At 48.1% G+C, this 20,823-nt stretch overlaps 2 protein-coding genes across 5 annotated transcripts in view; one reads left to right on the top strand and one right to left on the bottom strand.

Moving 5' to 3' along the window:
* The window catches only part of PAPPA2 (pappalysin 2), a 133,318-nt gene extending 129,725 nt beyond the window's left edge, over positions 1 to 3,593 (top strand). For all 3 annotated transcript variants that reach the window (XM_077332507.1, XM_077332508.1, XM_077332505.1), the window contains one exon: positions 1,128 to 3,593. In XM_077332507.1, coding sequence (XP_077188622.1) covers positions 1,128 to 1,202 — 75 coding nt within the window. In that variant the 3' untranslated portion in view covers positions 1,203 to 3,593. The remainder of the gene's footprint in view (positions 1 to 1,127) is intronic.
* Positions 3,594 to 8,629: 5,036 nt separating this feature from the next.
* ASTN1 (astrotactin 1) overlaps positions 8,630 to 20,823 on the bottom strand; it is a 252,463-nt gene continuing 240,269 nt past the window's right edge. For both annotated transcript variants that reach the window (XM_077332503.1, XM_077332502.1), the window contains exon 23: positions 8,630 to 20,310. In XM_077332503.1, coding sequence (XP_077188618.1) covers positions 20,076 to 20,310 — 235 coding nt within the window. In that variant the 3' untranslated portion in view covers positions 8,630 to 20,075. The remainder of the gene's footprint in view (positions 20,311 to 20,823) is intronic.

Below are 20,823 nucleotides of genomic sequence, written 5' to 3'. Positions count from 1 at the left end.
AGCCTTCAAGCCTTGGTTGCTGTCAGAAAAAGAGACAAGGCCTTTTCAAGGGCTGTTTTGGCCTTTCAGGGAAGACTTACTGAGGCCAGGCCCACCAGCAGCATGGAAGCCTTTCTAAATATAATGTAAATTCTAGCCTGGGGGTTTCCATAGAGATGCAAGTTTTTGATCTCTTTTGACCAGCAAACTTCAAGAGCCAGCATGGTTTAGCAGTTAAGAGTGGCAGATTCCCCACTGTTCCACATGCAACTAGCTAAGTGACCTTGGGCCAGTCCCAGTTCTCTCAGAGCTCTCTCAGCCTCACCTGCCTCACAGGGTGTCTGTTGTGGGGAGAGAAGGGGTAGGATTGTGAGCCGTTCTGAGCCTCCTTTGGGTGGTAAAAAGTGGGGTACAACCCCCCTCCCCCAATTCTTCCTACCTTGAAAGAACACCTGCCTAGCTAATTCACAGCCATGGCTCCACAGTCCTATGAGGACTTGGGACCTTTTGATCTTGATTGCATTTTGATTGCATAATCCCACCTTTCATTACGATCATTGTACAAGTAACTGCAGGGCCCCCTCCCAGGGGTAGTGGGAACTTTGGAAGCAACCAACAATTTCACTTGGCTGAAAACTTTTCTCAAACCTTGGTGGGACACACAAGCATGACATCTCAAGGGGATCTTCACCCTTACACAGCTTGCGGACTGCACACATATTCAGTGAGCGATGTGCATGCTCATTTTTGCAGCCCACAAGCTGCATAAGTACGAGGACCCCCCCTAAGGCTCCCAAACCATCCAGCACTGCAGGGCCCCTCGAAGTGCAGAGCCCAAAGGACGTGCTCCAGATGCTACCGGGATAAACCATTTCTGGTCAGGGAGTCCTCAGAGTTCTCAACAATCTTCAGGCTGACTCGAAGGAGACAATTTCTGGGCTCTGAGCTGGTTTGTGTTTGCATCTTTGTCGAAGACTTTCATTTGTACGTAGGCTTCAGGTGTGGCTGTACCTCATCAGCTTCTAGGGCAGAGAGTACTAGGCCAGTTCCTGAACTTCACGAAGAACCCTTGCTTTTGCGGGGTGCTCCATTCACTTCCTTAGCCAGGCCTTGGTTCCGGAGCCATTTTGTCCTCTGATCCCTTTCAGGTGGTTCCCTTTCCTGACGACTGCGACCAGGACGAGTGCAGCTGCCGGGACCCAGGGGCAGAAGAGAATCAATAACAGCAGCCGGGACGGCCTGTGCTGCCAGGGCTCGAACTCGGAGGAAGAGTCAAGAATTGCGGAGGAAGTGCAAAGGGGGCAACTGGGAGGGCTGAGGAAAAGGCACTGGCCTGGTCATTGAGGCCTAGCGCTATGAGGTGCGGTGCAGAAGGAAAGCAGTGAGGAGGGGGCTAAGGAGAGAGCTGGAGACATTGGAGGGGGTGGGGGGAGCACATCCAGTCATGACTGAAACCCTGGTCAAGGGCCTACTCCAGCCTCCTCAGCTCCCTTCGCAACCTGGCTTTGGGACAGGCTCCTAGGACCCCTTCCTTCTTTTCCTGTATGATGGTCTGCCGCCTCACGGCCATTTCTCCCTGCTCTGATTTTTAGCTTCCTCCACCACCACCCCTCTCCTTTTACTATCTAGGGCTTGATTTAGCAAAAGGGGCGGGGGGAGGAGGGGAGGAAGAGAAAAGGGACCTGTCTGCAAATATTTAAGCATAATTTTATGACAAATCTATATTATATTTTTTATTTGCTGTTCATTAAGCTGAGAACGTGCTGCTGTGAAGGAACCGCCCGTGAGGAGGGAAAACAGCCTCCCCAACAGGGGTGGTCAGGGGGTGAGAAGGATTTCCAGAGGCACTGCTGAGGCCAATTTATGCACACAGCAGGACAGGTGAACTCAGGTGTGTTTCCCTGAGACTGTACCATACCAGGCGATAGGTGTGAGGAGCGTGCTTTAAAGAGCTGGCCTGAGAACAAGCCATTCCCCCCCGCTGCTTTCCGTTCGCGCAAGACGGCTAGTGTGACAAGATCCGCCCATAGTCTCCTCCCCAGGGCATTGTGGCTTTCAGCGTGCAGAGATTCCCAGTGCCGATCGGAAAGTTTCCCCGCTGGATTCTTATTGTATACGCTCCCCCGAGAAATGCCTTTTGGCATAATGGGTGCCTGCTTCCCAATCTCCACCACCACTACATTCCAAGCAGTTTTGGGCGTATCCTCAAGCCAAATCCTGCAGCAGAGACACTGCAGATGTGCATTTGTTTTTAAAAAAGTGTTGCCTTTAAAGAAAAGCCCCTGCTGTTCAACACGGAAGCGGCCACGCACTAAGGTAGCCTTGCAAAGAAATCCCCAGGTGAAGGGCCTTCAGATTTGTTTTAGGAGCCTAGCCATCCTTCCTTCCCGTGCATGTGAAGTAGCAGCTGTTTGTGTCTGAGCAAAAAAAAAAGCCCAAACCAATCCCCATGCTTGGTCAGTGGGATAGTGTAACCACGGGCAAGGGGCCACTGAAAAGCCTGCAAAAGGGCTACCCGGAGATGTTTTAGTGCTGTTGATTTAACATTGTGAGTGGAACTAGTGTGGGCTTCTTTCCTGCTGAGCACTAATGCAGGCCAGTGCTGTTGACTGTCCAGGCTAGATCCGCTGCTCCAGAATGCTCAAGATGTTACTCTAGACCAGAGATTTCCCAACATATTCTGGGGGAACCCTGGAGCAGCTCTTCCTCAGTGAGAAGATCAGTAATGGAGAAAAATCTGTGCTGAAAGAGCTTTGCCCACCATCCTTGGCCAATCTCTGCAGGGCGCAACTATGGGGAGCATGGGCCTGTGGGTCACGCTCCCCATTCACAAAGGGCTTTCTTAGCGTTGCAAAGAAAACATGGTGTTGAGAGCCTCGTATCTGAACCCATTTTGCGCCCCACTTAATCTTTTTTTGAGGTCCATTGTGCTCTACGGCTTCAGCTATTCCACTACAGGGTATGTTTGGTTGCAGTTTCATGCTGCCTTCCAGAGCACAGATCATGAATAGAGAATGTTTTGGCAGCATCAGGATAATCTGACATGAACCATGAGTTCCCAGAACTATTAAACACATTCAATATTAGAAACAATTCTGTGATATACATTTCTGGGAAATTTTGAGCTTCAGTTTTTTTTTTATCTAAGATATGAATATGATTCTTCATTATTTATTGCAGGTGTGCATTTGGTGTGTTGTTGGGGAATTTATTGTGGGCTAGAATCAATGCATGTGGGGAGGTTCAATCAGTATCAGGCAGCAGCTGGAATTATGGGCTTGACTCAATGTCCACTTAGGCTGAGATGCCTTCCACAGCTCCTGTCACCAGTGTATACTTCTTGGGTTCTTGGTGGCATCCATTCCACATGTGTAAACCTGCCTTCTACTGAATTAGCAATGCAAAAGAAAATCACACAGAATGATACAATAATCAAAGAAGAAAATCATGGGACTCAATTATTTATATATAAGACTGAAATACATTTACTGTGGTTGAAGTAAACTTTATTGGAATATGTATATATTAATCCAGAAGAAATTGTACATTTTCACACTGTGAAGCACAGTAAGATGAAAAATGCCTTTACTTTAACATAGAACACAGTGAGTAAGGGAATTAGCACCCTAGATATGAGCAGGTTTCTCAAGTCTTCCTCAGCTCATTCATAAATTACACACAACCACACAAAGTCAAACTGAACACAAATTGAATCCTTTTTTTTTTTTTTTTTTGCTGTCTAAGAGACCATATGCTCAATTTGGCTTTGTGTAGCTGTGTGTAATTTATGGATGAGCTGAGGAAGACGTGTGAAACTGGTTCATATCTGGAGCGCTAATTCTCTTACTCCATTCGAGGATGTTAAAGTGAAGATATTTATCATCTTACTGTGCTTTATGATGTGATGATGTACTAGTTCTTCCAGATTAAAAGAAAGTCTGAAATGCATTTAGTGTGACTAAAGGCAACTTTATTGGAATATCTTTAACCATTAGTGGTTCTAATATTTCGGCAGAGCCACTGTGGGAGGAGCGGTGTCCCGGTGTCTGAAGCAAAGCTGGGTGCACCCGGATTGGGCTGGCCCCTAGAGTGCTCGCTCCTAGAAGCTGGCTACGAGGCACACTCGCAGCCTCATGACCAGATGCTTCCTGGCCATGAAGGAGAGCAATGCTCAGCCTGCTGCTCCAGCTGCCCATCAGCTTGGCTGCTAAAACCATCATCCATGCTGCCAATGCCAGAGCCAGGTAGGGTGACGACACAGCCGTCATGAGTTCCTGCTGCTAGCCATTTTCTTTGAATTTTACGGAATTAGACCATGGGTCCTTCAAGGACCGAGTTGTCTATTCGGACTGGCAGTGGTGGTCTCAAGGAGATGTTTTTCACAACACCTTCTACCTGATCCTTTTAATTGGCAATGCCAGGTATTGAACCTGGGACCTTCTGCATGCCCAGGAGGGCTTGACCACTGTGAGCCACAGACATTTGCCTACCACAGGTTGGCCTCTCATGGCATTTATTCTGTACCCCCTTGATGTCATTTCATGTCATTTAATTTTTTAAAAAAACCCTCAATGTGTTTTCAGGGGTATTGCTGCAATCGTGTTGTCTAGAAAATAATTTTCTATATAAGAAGATAAAATGTGGAAATGCTTAAGGCTGCTCAACATGTTGCATTTTTCGATGTTCAACAAAAAAATGCAGATAGATTCAGGTGGGTGGCTGGGTTGGTCTGACGCAGCAGAACCAAGGGGCACCTTTGAGACTATCCAAGATTTATTCAAGGAACAAGTTTTTGTGTGCATGCACACTTCCTCAGATACAGTGAAACAGAATATCCTCAACCATTACAGAAAGAGAGAGAGGTGGGGGGGGGGGCTTAATTGCCAGGAAGGGCTGGCTAGAGTGAAGATGCCATAAATAAGCATACGAATACAAGAGTTCACAGACATGAGATGCTTTGAGCCCAATGTCAACGCTGACACTGGACTCAAACTTCTTCTCATGTCTGCTTGCTGACTCCTGCATTTGTGCTTATTTGTGGCAATTCACAGATCTCAATGACTGCCCTAACCCAATCCCAGCTATGATCTCTTTTGCATCCACTGGACTCAAACTTTGCTTTAAAAAAAATGAAATGTGTGACTGAAAGAAATGCATGTTCAGAAACTCATGCTATGTGCTCATCGGGGAGCCAGGACATCCTGTAGCTCCTTGTTGTGTGTGTGCCTGGCTATGCTATCCCATGTACAAAACGGCCCTTGGGATTATAGAGGGCCCTGTGGACCCTTCAAGCCAAAACACACAAAAAAAAGCCACCTTTGGTACTGTGTGATGCAGGACAGAAATATCCTAAATTAAAAAAGCATCCTCCCCCAGCTCCTTAGAAGGGCAGCCAGCCAGAATACAAGATCTGTGATGGGTTATTAATATGTTGGATTAGCAGTTTCTTCCCACTGAACTGCCCCCCCTCGCCTCTGCCCCTTGGTGCAGCCCTTGGTTTTCCTTTGCTGGATCAGACCAGAGGTCCACTTAGCCCAGCCTCCTGGCATGGTGTGCAGAGGGTGCGGGGGGGGGGGGGGTGAGGCCTGGAGCTCAGCTTTAAACACTGCATTTCGTACCCAAGGAGATGCCCAAGAGCTGCAGCTGTTCAGATTCCCAAATGGCCAACTTGTGCTCTTTATTGTCTGCACAGCAAGCAGCAGAGTGGAAAGACCAGGATACCACTGAACGGCTACAGAAGGCGCAAGTCCTTTCCCTTCCCCAGAATCAGTGTGACGTCCATCACAGACCTTCCCTTATCTTACCTTCCCATGCTGGGAACTGGGCAGTCTGCCAGGCAAGAGACAGCTGGTACATCTCCCAGATGGAAGATGCCGGTGTGTTTGATTGTGGAGAACAAGGAACATCTTTGGTTATTCTTCTATGGTCCTATGACCCCAGGAATAAGCTTTACCGGGATTGAAAAGGGGTGGGGGTGGGGGAGATCAGGAGTCTTTGTGTAGACTTTGCATGGTCCTTGTCCTCGAGCCAAATCCAAGAATTTTTCCTCATCCGATGTCCATATAAGAATTTGATCCCCCCCCCCCCGAGCACCTGTGCTTGAGAAATAACCCTTCTATGAGACAATGGATTGGTGTTGCTTTTTAAAATCTTTTAAAACAAACAGCTAACTGGATTTGGGCCAGTAAAAGATGCCCTACAGCAGGGGTAGTCAAACTGCGGCCCTCCAGATGTCCATGGACTACAATTCCCATGAGCCCCTGGGGCTCTTGGGAATTGTAGTCCATGGATATCTGGAGGGCTGCAGGTTGACTATCCCTGCCCTACAGCTTCAGTCCTGTGGCTTCTTGCACCTGGAGAGCAATAGAGCCCTGTCTTGGGGGACAATCTTGATTGAGTTGTTTGCCGGGAAAAGGGTGAACGACATTAACGCCTTCAGAAAATTCGCTGTCTCTCCAACCCTTCAAGCAGTCCTTTTGTGTGAGAGCCAGTTTGGTGTAGTGGTTAGGAGTGCGGACAGCTAATCTGGCATGCCAGGTTCGATTCTGCGCTCCCCCACATGCAACCATCTGGGTGACCTTGGGCTCTCCACAGCACTGATAAAACTGTTCTGACTGAGCAGTGATATCAGCGCTCTCTCAGCCTCACCCACCCCACAGGGTGTCTGTTGTGGGGAGAGGAAAGGGAAGGCGATTGTAAGCCGCTTTGAGCCTCCTTCGAGTAGGGAAAAGCGGCATATAAGAACCAACTCTTCTTCTTCTTCTGAGACCTCAGGATGGGTGGTGGCACTAAATTTCAGGCCTCTGGGGCTTCAAGTGTCGAGATGGAAACATTTCTTATCCGCCTGATTCCCTGATTGCTGTCTGCATTTCCCTCGGACAGATGGTCTAGCATTTGAACCATCTCGTTCTCCCAGCGCAGAGGCCGCCTTTCTGTGGGTGTGGTAGTATGGCTTGTCTTATGAGAAATTCTTGTTCTGGCAGGAGAGCTGAAAGAATGCCAGTGAGGGAAATGTATTCTTCACGAAATCACTTAGCTCTTTGGCGTGGGAATATGGGATCACCTTTAACAAACACGGAACACCTTGTCCCCTTTTTGAGGGAGAGTTTTACTGACAATTGAAGCTGCTGCTATTTTAATTTTGTTTTGTATTTGATAATTATTTTTTATAAAAATCTATTAAAATAAATAATCTACCTATGTTTGCGATCCTTTTCCTTCTTCCGACCCACAAACTCAAAATAGAATTATGGGGGGGGTGGGTTGGGGGGGAGAACGTCAGCATGGCAACACTGAGACAGGCTCTGGGCAAGTATGGTCTCTGAGCAAGTTTTTCTTTATCATGTTTGTGAAAATAAATACGTACCTGCAGGTTTTGTGATGGTTCCAGTATCATTGCTCAGTTGCTACAATGTCTGGTTTCTACTTTTAAAAATAACCTGTGCAATTCCTGAGAAGCAAACCCCAAAAGTGCCAAAATGGAGTACGGCCAGAATCTGGAATATGTTGTTGAGGAGGGTTTGTGTTGGGATGGGGGGGGGGGGTATGATTCCCATAATTATCAGAGTGTCCATTGGCTTAGAGCAGGGTTTCTCAACAAGGGTTTCTTGACGGCCCTATAAGGGTTTCCTGAATGATTGGGAGTTAGTCTTTTATGTATTTTTTACATTTTAAAATATTGATTTAGTGATATGACCATATAGAGCCTCTTGTGGCAAAGGTTGGTAAGGCAGCCGACAAGCTGTCTGAAGCTCTGCCCACGAGGCTGGGAGTTCGATCCCAGCAGCCAGCTCAAGGTTGACTCAGCCTTCCATCCTTCCGAGGTCGGTCAAATGAGTATCCAGCTTGCTGGGGAGTAAAATGGTAATGACCGGGGAAGGGAATGGCAAACCACCCTGTATTGAGTCTGCCATGAAAACGCTACAGGGCGTCTCCCCAAGGGTCAGACATGACCCGGTGCTGGCACAGGGGATACCTTTACCTTTACCTTATGACCATATATGGTCAAGCCAACCTGCTCCCCCTCCCAAAATGTCCAGTGGTGACCTGGAGGGAGTGAGAAGAGGAGGAGCCCTGGGTGGTTGTGTCCACAGCTCTGCTTCCCAACCATATTCTGCACAATCACACCACTTCTGTGGTTTCTCAAAGCCTGAAGAAGGTTCCAGGGGTTTCTCACTGCTAAAAAAGTTGAGAAAGGCTGATCTACGGGTATATACAGATCAGAGCTGCTCCAAAGCAGGGGACTAAGTTTATAGAATAGAGGGGCTGTGGCTACTCTTGGGGGCCCTTGGATCTGGGCAATTAATGTGATTTGTTTTCATAAGATATTCTGGTTGCATCTGTGTGGGGTCACCCCAGAAGAGATCCTTGTTTGGGGGCCCGTGGTCTCCCATGTCCAGGTATGGAGAAGCACAGGGATAGGCTGGCCTGAGGTGACAATATTCAGAATGGGATTGCTGGCCTTTTAAAGGCAAAACAAAAAAAAAAACATCCATGACGGAATTGCCTAACGATCTTGTGAGATGTGGAATCGGCGTCCACAAGCCAAGGAAACTACACCCGAAGCATTTTGCATGTCCCCAAGAAGAGGGGGGAAGATGACGTCAGTGGGCCTGAAAATATAAACAAACACGGCAGTTTCCCAACCTCAAAATTACTAACAGTGCCATTTAATAGTCTGTTAAATGGTCATCTGGATTTTACAGAGTGTTACAGTTACCTTGAAACCTTTTTAAAAAGAATAAAGAATACTGTTTCCCCACCCGCCCCATCGTTGCCGCCAGCCCCCTCTCCGCAGTAGCCAAAACATTGCTTTTGAATGTTACGAGGACAACTTAGGAGCACAGGGTAAATAAGTCAGCCGAGGAAAACAACAGAGATCGACCCAACCATCTTCGTAGTAAATAAACTCACAACGCGTAAACCGGTACCCAAGCCCCTTCAACACTACAGCATCTTCAAGAAACAAGAAGGAAAGAAGCTCCTCTCGGGCCAAATTAGACATATGGTACTTCAGTCTGGAATTCCTGGACTCCAAGGCAGGGTCTCTGCAGCCGTGCACCAGCCGCAGGGAATGGTTTTGCGGTATCTTTTTTTTTGGGGGGGGGGGAGAACCTCCGTATGGTGGCCGTAGGAGTCCACGTGGAGCAGCAAAACAGGGAAATGATTCCCCTTCCCTGCCTCAGAGCTGCTTCATCCTGAGAAGATGGCTGGTGGGGAAGGTCCCAGCCCAAATGGGCAGTCCTTCTAAAAAGCTATTCCTCACAGCTAGTTAGGTTTTTAAAATCAAGCCTGTCTTCTTTGGCTCACAGTTGTCCCCCCCCCCCCCCCAACATTGCAATGAAAGCTAAATTGAATGATGGACAAATACGGCGTTTAAAACAAAACCCGCTTTTAGGAATAAGGGCCAGACCTCTTTTCAGCAACCCGCGGTATAAGAAACCATGGCATTTGAATTTTTTTTAAAAAAATTTATTATGGGAATTACTAGGGGCCGAGCCCATTGCATTCAGGAATACAACAGGCGCTAGATTGGGGTGGAGGGTAGAGTGAAAGAACTCTGTCGATGGCCTCCCCCTCCCCTCAGGACCTGGAAAGGCTGCGGGCAGCTGTTAGGGAACTCACTGGCAGGGGCAGCTCTCACACAGGCATCTGCAGCCTCCAAGCCTCAGAGGGAAGTGGAAGGAGGGGGGTGGTCAGGGGTGGGGGACAGAAGGCGATTGGCTGGCTGCTGGACAGACAGGCAAGGGGTTGGAGGAGGAGGCACTCAGGGGTGGGACAACTGCCCTGAGTGGCTGTTAAGCGCTGAGTGACACTTAAGCCAGGAGACCAGCTCCTCCTCCTAGGCCTTACGAGAAATATATTATGTGTAACAGATATGCCACCCTACCTTTGGGAATACAGAGCTACACAATGTAGAGGGAACTCACACAAAGAGGTCTAAAAATATGGAGGAGTATGGCTGCTTCTTTTTTGAGATTCCAAGAAGGCTTAATGTAGTGGTAAAGAGCAGCAGCCTCTAATCTGGAGAACCGGGTTCTCCCCTCCCTTCTCCACATTCAGGGTGGACCTTGGGCTGGCCACAGTTCTCTTAGGGCTGTTCTTGCAGAGCTGTTGGAACTCTCTCAGCCCTATCTCTCTCACAGGGTGTCTGTTGAGGGGAGAGGAAGGGAAAGGAGTTCGTAAGCTGCTTTGGGACTCCTTCAGGTAGTGAAAAGTGGGGCATAAGAAAACCAGCTCTTCTTCTCTTAAAATGTTTATAAAACACAAACCAGGTGGGAATACTTTTGTGAGTAGCAACAGACACAGGATATAGGGCCTGCTTTTGGACCCAGAACACTATAACGTTCAGCTTCTGCTCAAGAAGATAATCAAGCTTGAAAGATGTAGCAAATGACATCTACAAAGTTAATAACAAGAAAAACAACCACATTGGAAAGTCTACCAGTTCAAAGAAGGCTCTTTGAATTCTACATCCAGAGGGGAGGTGGAATTAGAGTTCTGCAACCTCCAATCCCCAAACTTCTACAATTTAAGGCTGGGGAGGGGGGAGAGATGTACATTGATCACTCTACTTGGGAGAACAGCCTTGCCAATGTTGGGATGGGGATTCTGGATGTGGAGCCACAAAGGGGAAAGCACTGGAATATCTGCAAAGTGGTGAAGGAGAGCAAGGGAGAGAGAATCAAAGAGTCTGAGGAAGGGAGGTTTTCCTTTAAAAGGGTTATGCAAAGATCTGGCTCTAGAAATCAGAGCTGCCAGGTGCGACTGATTAATTGGTCAGAATGATCCATTAAAATCCTTTAGATTGATAACAAAAGGTACTCTCTTCTAAGAGCAGAGCTTTAAAAACATCAATTATTATTAGCACATGCATGTATAAAACTCATCTTCAAAGGGACATTCCTTTTCTCTCCCAAAAAAGGGATGCCTTTCCTAATGCATAACCTCATAACAAATACTTGCCTCATTCCAGAACAATAGTTTTAGTCACTGGGAAATGTATGGATGTTTTGATTAAAAGTCACAGAATTAATAATCTATTGAGAGGAGGAAATTCAGGAACTTCTGGGAGGCTGCTTTTTGCCATTGATTGTCTTTCCCTGGATGGTGACCCTCATACCCCTGGGCCATGGAAGGAATCATAGAATCATAGAATTGGAAGGGGCCACACAGGCCATCTAGTCCAACCCCCTGCTCAACGCAGGATCAGCCCTAAGCATCCTAAAGCATCCAAGAAAAGTGTGTATCCAACCTTTGCTTGAAGACTTCCAGTGAGGGGGAGCTCACCACCTCCTTAGGCAGCCTATTCCACTGCTGAACTATGACTGTGAATTCCCCCCCCCCCCCGATATCTAGCCTATATCGTTGTACTTGTAGTTTAAACCCATTACTGCATGTCCTTTCCTCTGCAGCCAACGGAAACAGCATCCTGCCCTCCTCCAAGTGACAACCTTTCAAATACTTAAATATCATGTCCCCTCTCAACCTCCTTTTCTCCAGGCTGAACATTCCCAAGTCCCTCAACCTATCTTCATAGGGCTTGGTCCCTTGGCCCCAGATCATCCTCGTCGCTCTCCTCTGTACCCTTTCAATTTTATCTACGTCCTTCTTGAAGTGAGGCCTCCAGAACTGCACACAGTACTCCAGGTGTGGTCTGACCAGTGCCATATACAACGGGACTATGACATCTTGTGACTTCTTCTTCTCATTCAAGAATGGCCTTTTCTTGGTGCAAACATCTACACTTCCATCTCTGCACAATGACGTTTCCAGTATCAGATTACACACAGAAAACCATGTGCCCATGTACTGATGTACATGCATGTATCCTTAAAATGATTTATGGGAGAATCCTTAATTCACACGGGACACAGATCTTGTCATTTCTCCAGCTGTTGCCTGACCTTGGTGACAAGACAGCAAAACAGCTGCCATTTGGAATGCATTGGCTCACTGCTAATTCAAGATGGCAGCTACTGTCTCATCCCTTCGGTATATGCTTTTGGGAAAAAGGTGGTGGTGGGGGGGATAACTCTGTTGATCATATTTGACAGCTGGATTCATATGTACATGTTACAACCAACTTATGGCGACTCCTGCAAGGGGCTTTCAAGATGAGCAAAAAGCAGATGTGGTTTTCCATTGCCTTCCTATGCAGAAACCTCTTTGGTGGTCTTCCATCCATGTACTGACCCTGCTTAGCTTCTGAAGAAATTGGGCAGTACCATGCTACTTTCCCTTCTGCTAACCACACATCATCTCTTAAAGTCACCATTAATTTTGTTTCTTTGGACCGTTACCTCCCCCTCCCCTGCACCCACACAGATTAGGGAATGCATTCAACATCTCATATGACAAGGCCCCCATCACTTCGGCAGGGCCATCTATATGTTACATCCCTCACTTTGGCCGTCTGTATTCATCGGCACAGCTGCTCGAGATGGTCCCTCCACAGACACGGTGGAAATGAGCCCAGATAGCCAAATGGGACTTCGAGAGCCAAATGGGACTTTCTGTACTTGTTGCTGGGGAAAGCCACAGACAATACAAAACGCTGTTGCCTTCCAGGGCTATTTGTAGGGTTTCTAGGAGAATCTGGAAACATTTGAAGAAGCTACTGCAGGAGAGAGAGAGACCGTGCTAGACTGGATGGACCATTTGGCCCAATCCAGCAGGGCTCACCTCACCACCTTGACAGTCACTCCCACTGAAAGTATGAGGAGCTCAGCAAAACACCTCTCAGGTGCCTCTTTCTCTCTAGCTCATTGACCCCACATCAGAGACAACAAATGCATCTCCCAACACTTGTTTCTAATAAATAAAAAGCAGCCATAACAAGAGAGGAGTGCCCTTGAAGAGAGGCTACTTTAACCCTTTCTGCTCTTTCCATCCCAAGCTGCTTCTTTGTGCATGGGCTGGGTGGGGAGGGGACGGGATGGGACGGGACTGTGGTTCCGATAATGAATGTTCTGGAAGTACAATGCCTTCTCACCATCGGACGGAATCCAATTGCTGGAATCTGAACGGGCAGCCGAGGTGCTGCGTGCTTATTACCTTGCTTTCTGCAGCGATGCGGTAGCCGCACACGCATCTCAAAGAAGCTGCCGTCTGTGCTCGAAACCATTGAAAGAGAGAATCAATGGGGCCTGCGTCGGCAAGAAGAAAGTGCTGGTGTTTTGTCACCCAGGGTCTCCAAATAATGGCGTCCCTCTCCCATTCATGCCAGATCAAAAGCATACCGTCCGACAAGGGAGAAGCAGTCTCAGCTTTGGTGGCTCAGAGCTCTTGCGCAGCTGGAGTCCTGGCTTCTCGCCAGTTCTCATGTCCCCGTCAGCAAATCAGAAGCGGGAAGGAACCAAAACAGAGCTGAACTCAGCCTTTCCCTGGCAAGAAGGGTATTGAAGAACTGAAAAGTTTGTGGAAATCGGTAGGAGAGTGAAGGCCCAGGGGGGAAAAATATAAAAACCTGGAAACATTTTCTGAGAATGGGGCGGGGGTGTTTTGCAATGACTTTTTTCTGATGGAAAGACTGGGAAGTGCTGGGAAAGGATCTCCTAGGGAAAGTTTTTTAGGGAATGATTGTTTTTCGAAGACAAAATCCTAAGAAGCAGCATTGTGAAATACAACTCCTTTTCACAGTCTGCCCAAATGAAACTGCTGAAATTTGAGCTTGCTCATGTTGCGTTAGGTGCTACCTTTCTACTCACTCCACATGTGAAAACATGTGAAACATGCAATACAATCAACACCGTGGTGTTTGAGTAAAGCGCTGTCGGGTCAACTTATGGCGACCTTGTAGGGCTTTCAAGGCAAGAGGGTAAACAGAGGGGGCTGGCCATTAGGGATGCCGGGCTGCAGATCTATTCATCCTGTATTTATTCCCAGTGGCTCTTGGTTCTTTTTTCCAGTCCTCAGGTGGGACCTGGGATACCCTGAAGTTATAACTCATCTCAAGACTAAATTGATTGGTTCCCCTGGAGAAAAGGGGTGCTTTGGAAGGTGGACTCCATAGGATTACACTCCACTGAGGCCCCTCCCCAAATCCCGCCCACTCCTGGCTCCACCCCCAAAGTCTCCAGGTATTTGCCAACCCAGAACGGGCAGTCCTATCTGCCACCAAGTCTTCCTTGGTGGCCCCCCTTCCTAGTACTGACCCTGCCTAGCTCCCAATGATGATATTGGGCTATCCCACACTGCCTTCCCTCCCCATAAACCTGGTGAGCTAACGATAATTCCTTTTACCGATATGAAGGGTTGTAAAACTATTGAAAAATTCGGAAGATATAACGACTTCTCTTTTGCCCATGAGGACTTTGAAAATAATGTTTCTACTGGGAAACCTGGAAAGCACTGGCAAGGAGGGAACAATTTTTTGCTATGTTTTACTTACTCAAAATGCATAGTGTGAATAATTTTTGTGGAAAATCTACAGCACTAGAGCCTGATAATTCATGCGAAAGCTGTAGACATATGCAGGATATTTCCAAGGATATGTTTACAGCTAATATAAGAATAATGATGCTGTATGTTTGACAGGGCCTTATTAAGAATTCAGTCTTATGACATTTAACTTGATATCCAATTATGCCGCGAGTCTTACTGGGATTGTATGAGGCGGGATCTGTCCTTATTACACGCTTCAGAATTTGTTTTCCCAATTGAACATTTAATTCTCCCTACTTCTCAGATTTAAAAAACCCCTTAAGACTCAATAGATTTGTCTGCAGCAGGTTGCCCCACTCTCTCAAGCACTGGCTGCCTTTGCAATTCCGCATTTATGGTTTTCAATATTTTGCCCTTTTTAATCTCAGAAATATGCCCGATAAGAATAACAAAACATGCCAACTCAATTATCAACGACAAATGATGTGTTCTGCGTCGTTAAATCAATAGCATGGGTTTAGGTTTGATAAGAACGTAGTAAAGACTGCACACATTTCAATATTTCTCAATGCTTCTGCTATCCCCCCCCCCAACATAAATCTGGGGGGGGGGGAAGAACAAGAGCAGAGGTTTCTTGGAAATGTACATCTCTCGTTTCATCTCTAGTCGGTCTGCAACGGAAGAGCAAGAACTGAGTGCAGTAGCATCTTAAAGACCAACAGTATTTCAGGGGATAATCTTTTGACCGTCAAAGTTTCTTTCCTCAGATGCAAGTCCTTGTATTGGATGAAAAAAGCTTTGACCCTCTTTACATCTCTAGACATCAGTAAAAACAGAGATGTCGCTGAACGGGGGAGGGGGGGGAGAGCATAAAGAAAGGCAAACAAGAAACGTTATCAGGAATAGAACCTGGGAGGGGGGACTGCCGGAGAGGGAAAGAACTTTCCCTCCTTAGAGACTGTTGGCAACACACAATGCAGGAAAGGGGCTGTGAGGATCCAGCGGCCTGTGGAGGTGGTTTGACCACATGGGCGGTCAGATCCTTCTTGTCAACGGATCAAAGAGGCAAGGCACCAAAGGAGAAACAATGGCTATTCCATTACTGTTGCAACAGGGGAGGGAAATCGGCAACGCAATAAAACTGAACTGATCTATTTGCAAGTGACATAAAGAAGGGTGCCTAGAAGATTGAGACTGTCAAGGGAGGGGCAGAAATTTCTGGTGCCTGATGAAGCGACTCAGGGAAATGTAGGCTAAAGGAAGCACCTGGCTGCATCTACTGCCAGAGAGGGGGCTGAAGCTGGGTGGACAGGGGAATGGAACTGACAATGCGTCCCCCATGTGTCCTTTTGGTAGGTGTGGTCTAGGACTTCCATCATGTTTGGAATGTATGCACATAGATCTCATCAAGATATGGACTGTAGAACACGTGGAGAGGCAGGTTTAAGCGTTCTCGTCCTCCCCACATTTCCCTGCCCTGAAAATCTCTCAGGGAGCCACAAAAGATTCCCCAGCAGGACAAATGACAGTCCCATTTCAGGTTGGAGAAATCAGTGGGTTTTTTTTGGGGGGGGGGAAGCTTAGGACCCTACACATGGGCCGTAGTTCCAATAAAAACCAGGCTGGCCCACACTTGGCAGCCGGATTCCAAGCACAATACTCCCAGGCCGTATCTATCAATCTATGGGACATGCTGGTGACACAAACACTTTTGTGTCATGTGACCTAGGGGAAGAGGACCGCCATTTCTGCTCATTTTGGTCAGCAGTCGTGAGGCCATTCTTACTCAGTTATGCCCGCCTCCCCTGTTTTGCAACCAATGACTTTGATCCTTACCCATTGTCGTTCCTCTATATATTTCTGAAACAGCCTAGGGGGTGGGACGTGTCCGGCTGTCCAAGTTGGAATAGGGCCAATCAGGGTGCAGCCAGCTTTGTCCTGATTGGCTCTGCCCCTGTGGCTCCCGCCCTCCGTCCCTGGACTCTAGCCTCTGCTTTCAGATGCCTCAGTGCCTGGAGCCAGCAGCAGGTAAGGGGAGAGGGCCCTGGGCAAAGGGTCGTGGTGGAGGGCTTGCTAACAAGGGCCTGCTGGCCTGCTAGGCTGGGCCTGCTGACGAGGGCCTCCTGGCCTGCTGACTGCCTGCTGAGGAGCTCTGTCCCGGCCCTGCTAACGAGCTGGCCAGCCCCCGCCTGCCCGACTTGATCTGGCTGCGAGCTGCAGCCCAAGGCCACCTTAAGCTGCCTGGCCAGGAGCCAGGGGAGGGGACCCTTTCAGGGCCTGTTGTTAGGAACGGGCTTTGAAGCTAGTAATAAAAAAAGTCGCTATTTGTGTTTTCATAAATTCAGAGATAGGGCAGTTCTTTCACAGCCACTTCAATGGCCAACTTGACACGTATATCATGGTAGGTGGGGAGACACTTCTTACAATTTGAAATCTATAACAGATGATACCCTCAAAGTTGACGTTCAGGATTATTTGAGCCAGGGAGTAGGGAACGCCAACAATTCTTTAAAGCAGGAATTCCCAACCAGGGCTCCCTGAGGTTCTGAGAGGACTCCCTGGCCTTCCCCCTAGATCCTACGTTAATGGACTTGGCCACAAGCTCTTCCCAGAACTGCCATGAAAGCAGGGAACTGGCCGCTTCCATTGACCTGGGGGTGACATTCTTGTCTGGCTACCATGCCTGGGAAAGTGATTGGGGCCTGTACACCTATTAGTGCCTCAATCCATCTCCTTTCCCTCTCCTTGGACGTGGAAGGCAGACTTGGACAGCTGAGATAACTTCTGGCTGGGTTCTGGGGCTCCTCAAGTCCTGATAAATATTTCAGGGTCTCCTCCACAGTCAAAAGGTTGGGAAAGGGTGCTTTAAAGAGAAGATAAAAAGAAATGGTTTCCTTTCTGGAAGGACACCTGACATATCTCAATAAGTTATGGCAGGAGAAGAAACCATATTTTTTTGGGAGGGGAGGGACTGAAGAACTGAACTCAACAGGGTCTGGTGACTTGGGCCAACAGTAAAATCCTTTATTCCCCACTCTGGGGCAGATTGAGACATTTGTGACAGAGTTATCCAGCTGGCTACTTCAACAAGGCCTGAATTACTACAATCCAGATCTTGATGCACATCGAGAAGCACACCCACCTATGAGCTATCTGTGCCTGCAGAACATTCCTTCTGCAGATGAATCTCCTTTGCTAGAGACTGTGGCACCTCAAACTTGAGAAGTGGAGGTACCCTTCCCTGCTTGGCGCTATGAACCCAACTCACCTGCTTCGATAATGTCATGGTCTCCCTCCCCAGCAATGGTAAGGACTGAAACAGCTGTCATCTCAGCCAGCTGTGTCAACAAAGGCTGATCAGGTACAGCCAGGAACATCACTTTACAGACTAGACTACTGTAACTTGCTCTACGTGGGCCTGCCCTTGTCTTTGATCCAGAAGTTACAATCGATACAGAACGCGGCTGCCAGGGTCCTCACTGGGACATCGTAGAGGGCCCACATTCAGCCCATGCTCCGACATCTGCACTGGTTACCAGTCTGTTTCCAGATCAAGTTCAAGGTTTTGGTACTAACCTTTAAGGCTATACGCGGTCTGGGTCCAGTCTACCTGTGGGACCACTTGGTTGCTTATGCCCCCCCCCCCGCAGGGCCCTTCGCTCTGTGGGTATAAATCTACTGGTGGCCCTGGCTCCAATCTGGTGGAATGAGCTCCCAGAAAAGCTGAAGGTCCTGTGGGAGTTGTCAACTTTCCGCAGGGCCTGCAAGACAGAGCTCTTCCACCAGGCATATGGTTGAGGCCAGGGTGGGGTACCATTATTCAATCTAGGATTCCCCGTGTCCATCTGATTAATCTGGTGCCTTGCTCCCACTAGTAGTAGGATGGTTGTCCCCGGCTGGACAAGGGGATAGTCAATGGTTTTTCGTCTGCCGTCTTGGTATTAATTGGTATTAATAGCATTTATACGGGGAATTTTATGGGCTTTTTTGCATTTTTATCTTTTAATAGTCTGTAAACCACCGTGAGCCCAGTTGGGAATGGCGGTATATAAATTTAAGAAATAAAATAAAAAATCAATCTGTTTCCAGAATCACAGCAGCTGATTCAAGTAGTTCAGATTCAGACAAAGCAGTCACACAATGCCAGAAACAACTTCGGGTCATGCTCCATGAGAGGAGAAGCTCAGTACACTTATTGAGCTGCCAGTGAGCAAAGGATCCTGACAGTGAGTGATTGCAAGACGACTCCAACGCAGAGCACTCAGTCTGATTTAAGGCATGACCATGAAGAATGCAGTGTGGATGCAATGTACTGAGTTTCTAATGCAGCCTGACTCCTGCACTTTCTGATTACCCCGACCAATAGCAATGACCGTGACTCTGGACATTCCCTGTTGGCATCTTGACTTATTGGCTTTGACTCTTCAGTGTGTTCTGGACTTTCCCTAATCTGATGACCCACTGGCTTCTGGTTCCTGGCTTCTTTATGACCTTGGACATTCTTTTCAGTCTGCAAGAAATTCTAGCTTCAGTTAAGACTGTGGCCAGCAGCTGTTCCTGCTCCCAGCTTCCCTCCTGACCCCCAGCACTATGCTACAGCAGCAGCTCCCCCATCACTTCCAGCAGCACAGATACTCCCACCATGATCACCCTCTTCCCCTTTCTTGGCACGTGTGCTCCACGGCCTTGTTACCAACTCATCACACCAGCTAACCTAGGCTGGCAGGCAGTGCTTTGACAAGACAGCCCACAATCTACTTTCAGGTTTGGCATTCAAGAAAATCCAGCAGCGCTTAGTTCAATTTATGCTCATCATCAAAATAAGACTTGTGCGGTTTATTCTCCTTGCACTTGCAGGATTTTCTTTTGTCAGGTGTGATGGTTGACAGACCTGGTGGGGCCGTTCAGCATGCTGTGGTCTTTGAAACTAGACTGCATTATGGATCCTGCCATTCTGCAGCAAATCCTGGTGCATCTCAAGGAGACGAATTTGAGACACAGACCATACGGGATGGATGAGTGTGTGGAGGGGGGCTGACCCCAATGTCCTCCTAAAAACCCTCTCTGCAGTGGCTTGAAGAAGAGGAGACAGCAGGGCCAGGCAGAAGCTGACACTGAAGCAACAGGGGAGCCCTTCTCTGTGAGAATTCAGATATTTAGCTAACGCAAACCATTTTGCCATTCTCTTTGATTCCCTTTTTATCATTCCATCGCTCTTCTGTTCTTTTTTTCCTGTTGCAGAACTTGCTTAAATTCCAAAAAGAACTTTTTCCACTTGTCTTGGGAGTTAAATATTCTTTTCTTTTTGATTTATACCTGGGCCTGTGAAGGAGACTTCTACATCACATTCTAAAGGAGGATTTTCTTCACACACTCACAAACTCACAAACTCACTCGCTCGCTCACAAATAGGTAAATGCCCCTGTGCCTCTCTGCACAAAGCAGGAAAACGCCTTGGCAACATTGACAGAGCACTCCCCCCTCCCCCATTAACAAATAGCAACCCCCCCCCCCTCCCCCCGGATTCCACAAACTGCAGAAGACTGTTGGCCAAACTGGGTTGTCGAATACAAAGGACACCCTCTTCTTTCCTGGGCATCTTCAGCAATCTGGCCAAGGCCCCAAAGACCCATGTACAAAACCTCACCCGACCCACACCTACAAACCCCCTCCCCCCAACTCTTAGGAAATCCCAGGGGCTTCCTTCCCTCTCAGTTGTCCTTGTCCCCATAGTCATTGTAGAGGACGCTCAAGGTCTGCTCCTCGCAGGTCTTCCGGAGGTCCCGACTCAGCTCCGACCAGCTGAACCCGTACGGCTTGATCTCGCTGTAGCGGCAGGCGAGGAATTTGAGGGAGGTGCGCTGAAGGCCAATCTTGGGCTCCTGCAAGAGGCCGTGACACCAGGCGCTGAGGTCTCCGAGCTGAGAGAGGATGAGGCCGGCTTTTCTGGAGAGGGTGGGGAGTGGCAATGAAAGAAGAGTGGAGAAAAGTCAGAAGAAGAAGAGTTGGTTCTTATATGCTGCTTTTCTCTACCCGAAGGAGTCTCCAAGTGGCTTACATTCACCTTCCCTTTCCTCTCCCCACAACAGACACCCTGTGAGGAGGGTGAGGCTGAGAGAGCCCTGAGATTACTGCTCAGTCAGAACAGCTTTACTGTGGCAAGCCCAAGGCTATTCAGCTGGCTGCATGTGGGAGAACATGGAATCTGGCATGCCAGATTAGATGTCCGCACTCCTAACCACTACACCGGATGGTGCCCCAACCTGGATAGTCCTGGAAAGCCTGATCCCGTCAGATTTTGGAAACTGAGCAGGGCAAACACTGGCAAGTATTTGGATGGGAGACCTCCAAGGATTTTGCTGGTAGTTCCCCCATGGAACACGAGGGGTCATGATGCAGAGGCAGGCAATGGCCAACCACCCCTGAATGTCCCTTGCCTGGCTGACAAACAAACCTTGG

Source organism: Paroedura picta, chromosome 4 (genome assembly GCF_049243985.1).
Source record: "Paroedura picta isolate Pp20150507F chromosome 4, Ppicta_v3.0, whole genome shotgun sequence".
NCBI classification, from domain to species: domain Eukaryota; kingdom Metazoa; phylum Chordata; class Lepidosauria; order Squamata; family Gekkonidae; genus Paroedura; species Paroedura picta.
This window is presented reverse-complemented; position numbering and strand designations above follow the sequence as displayed.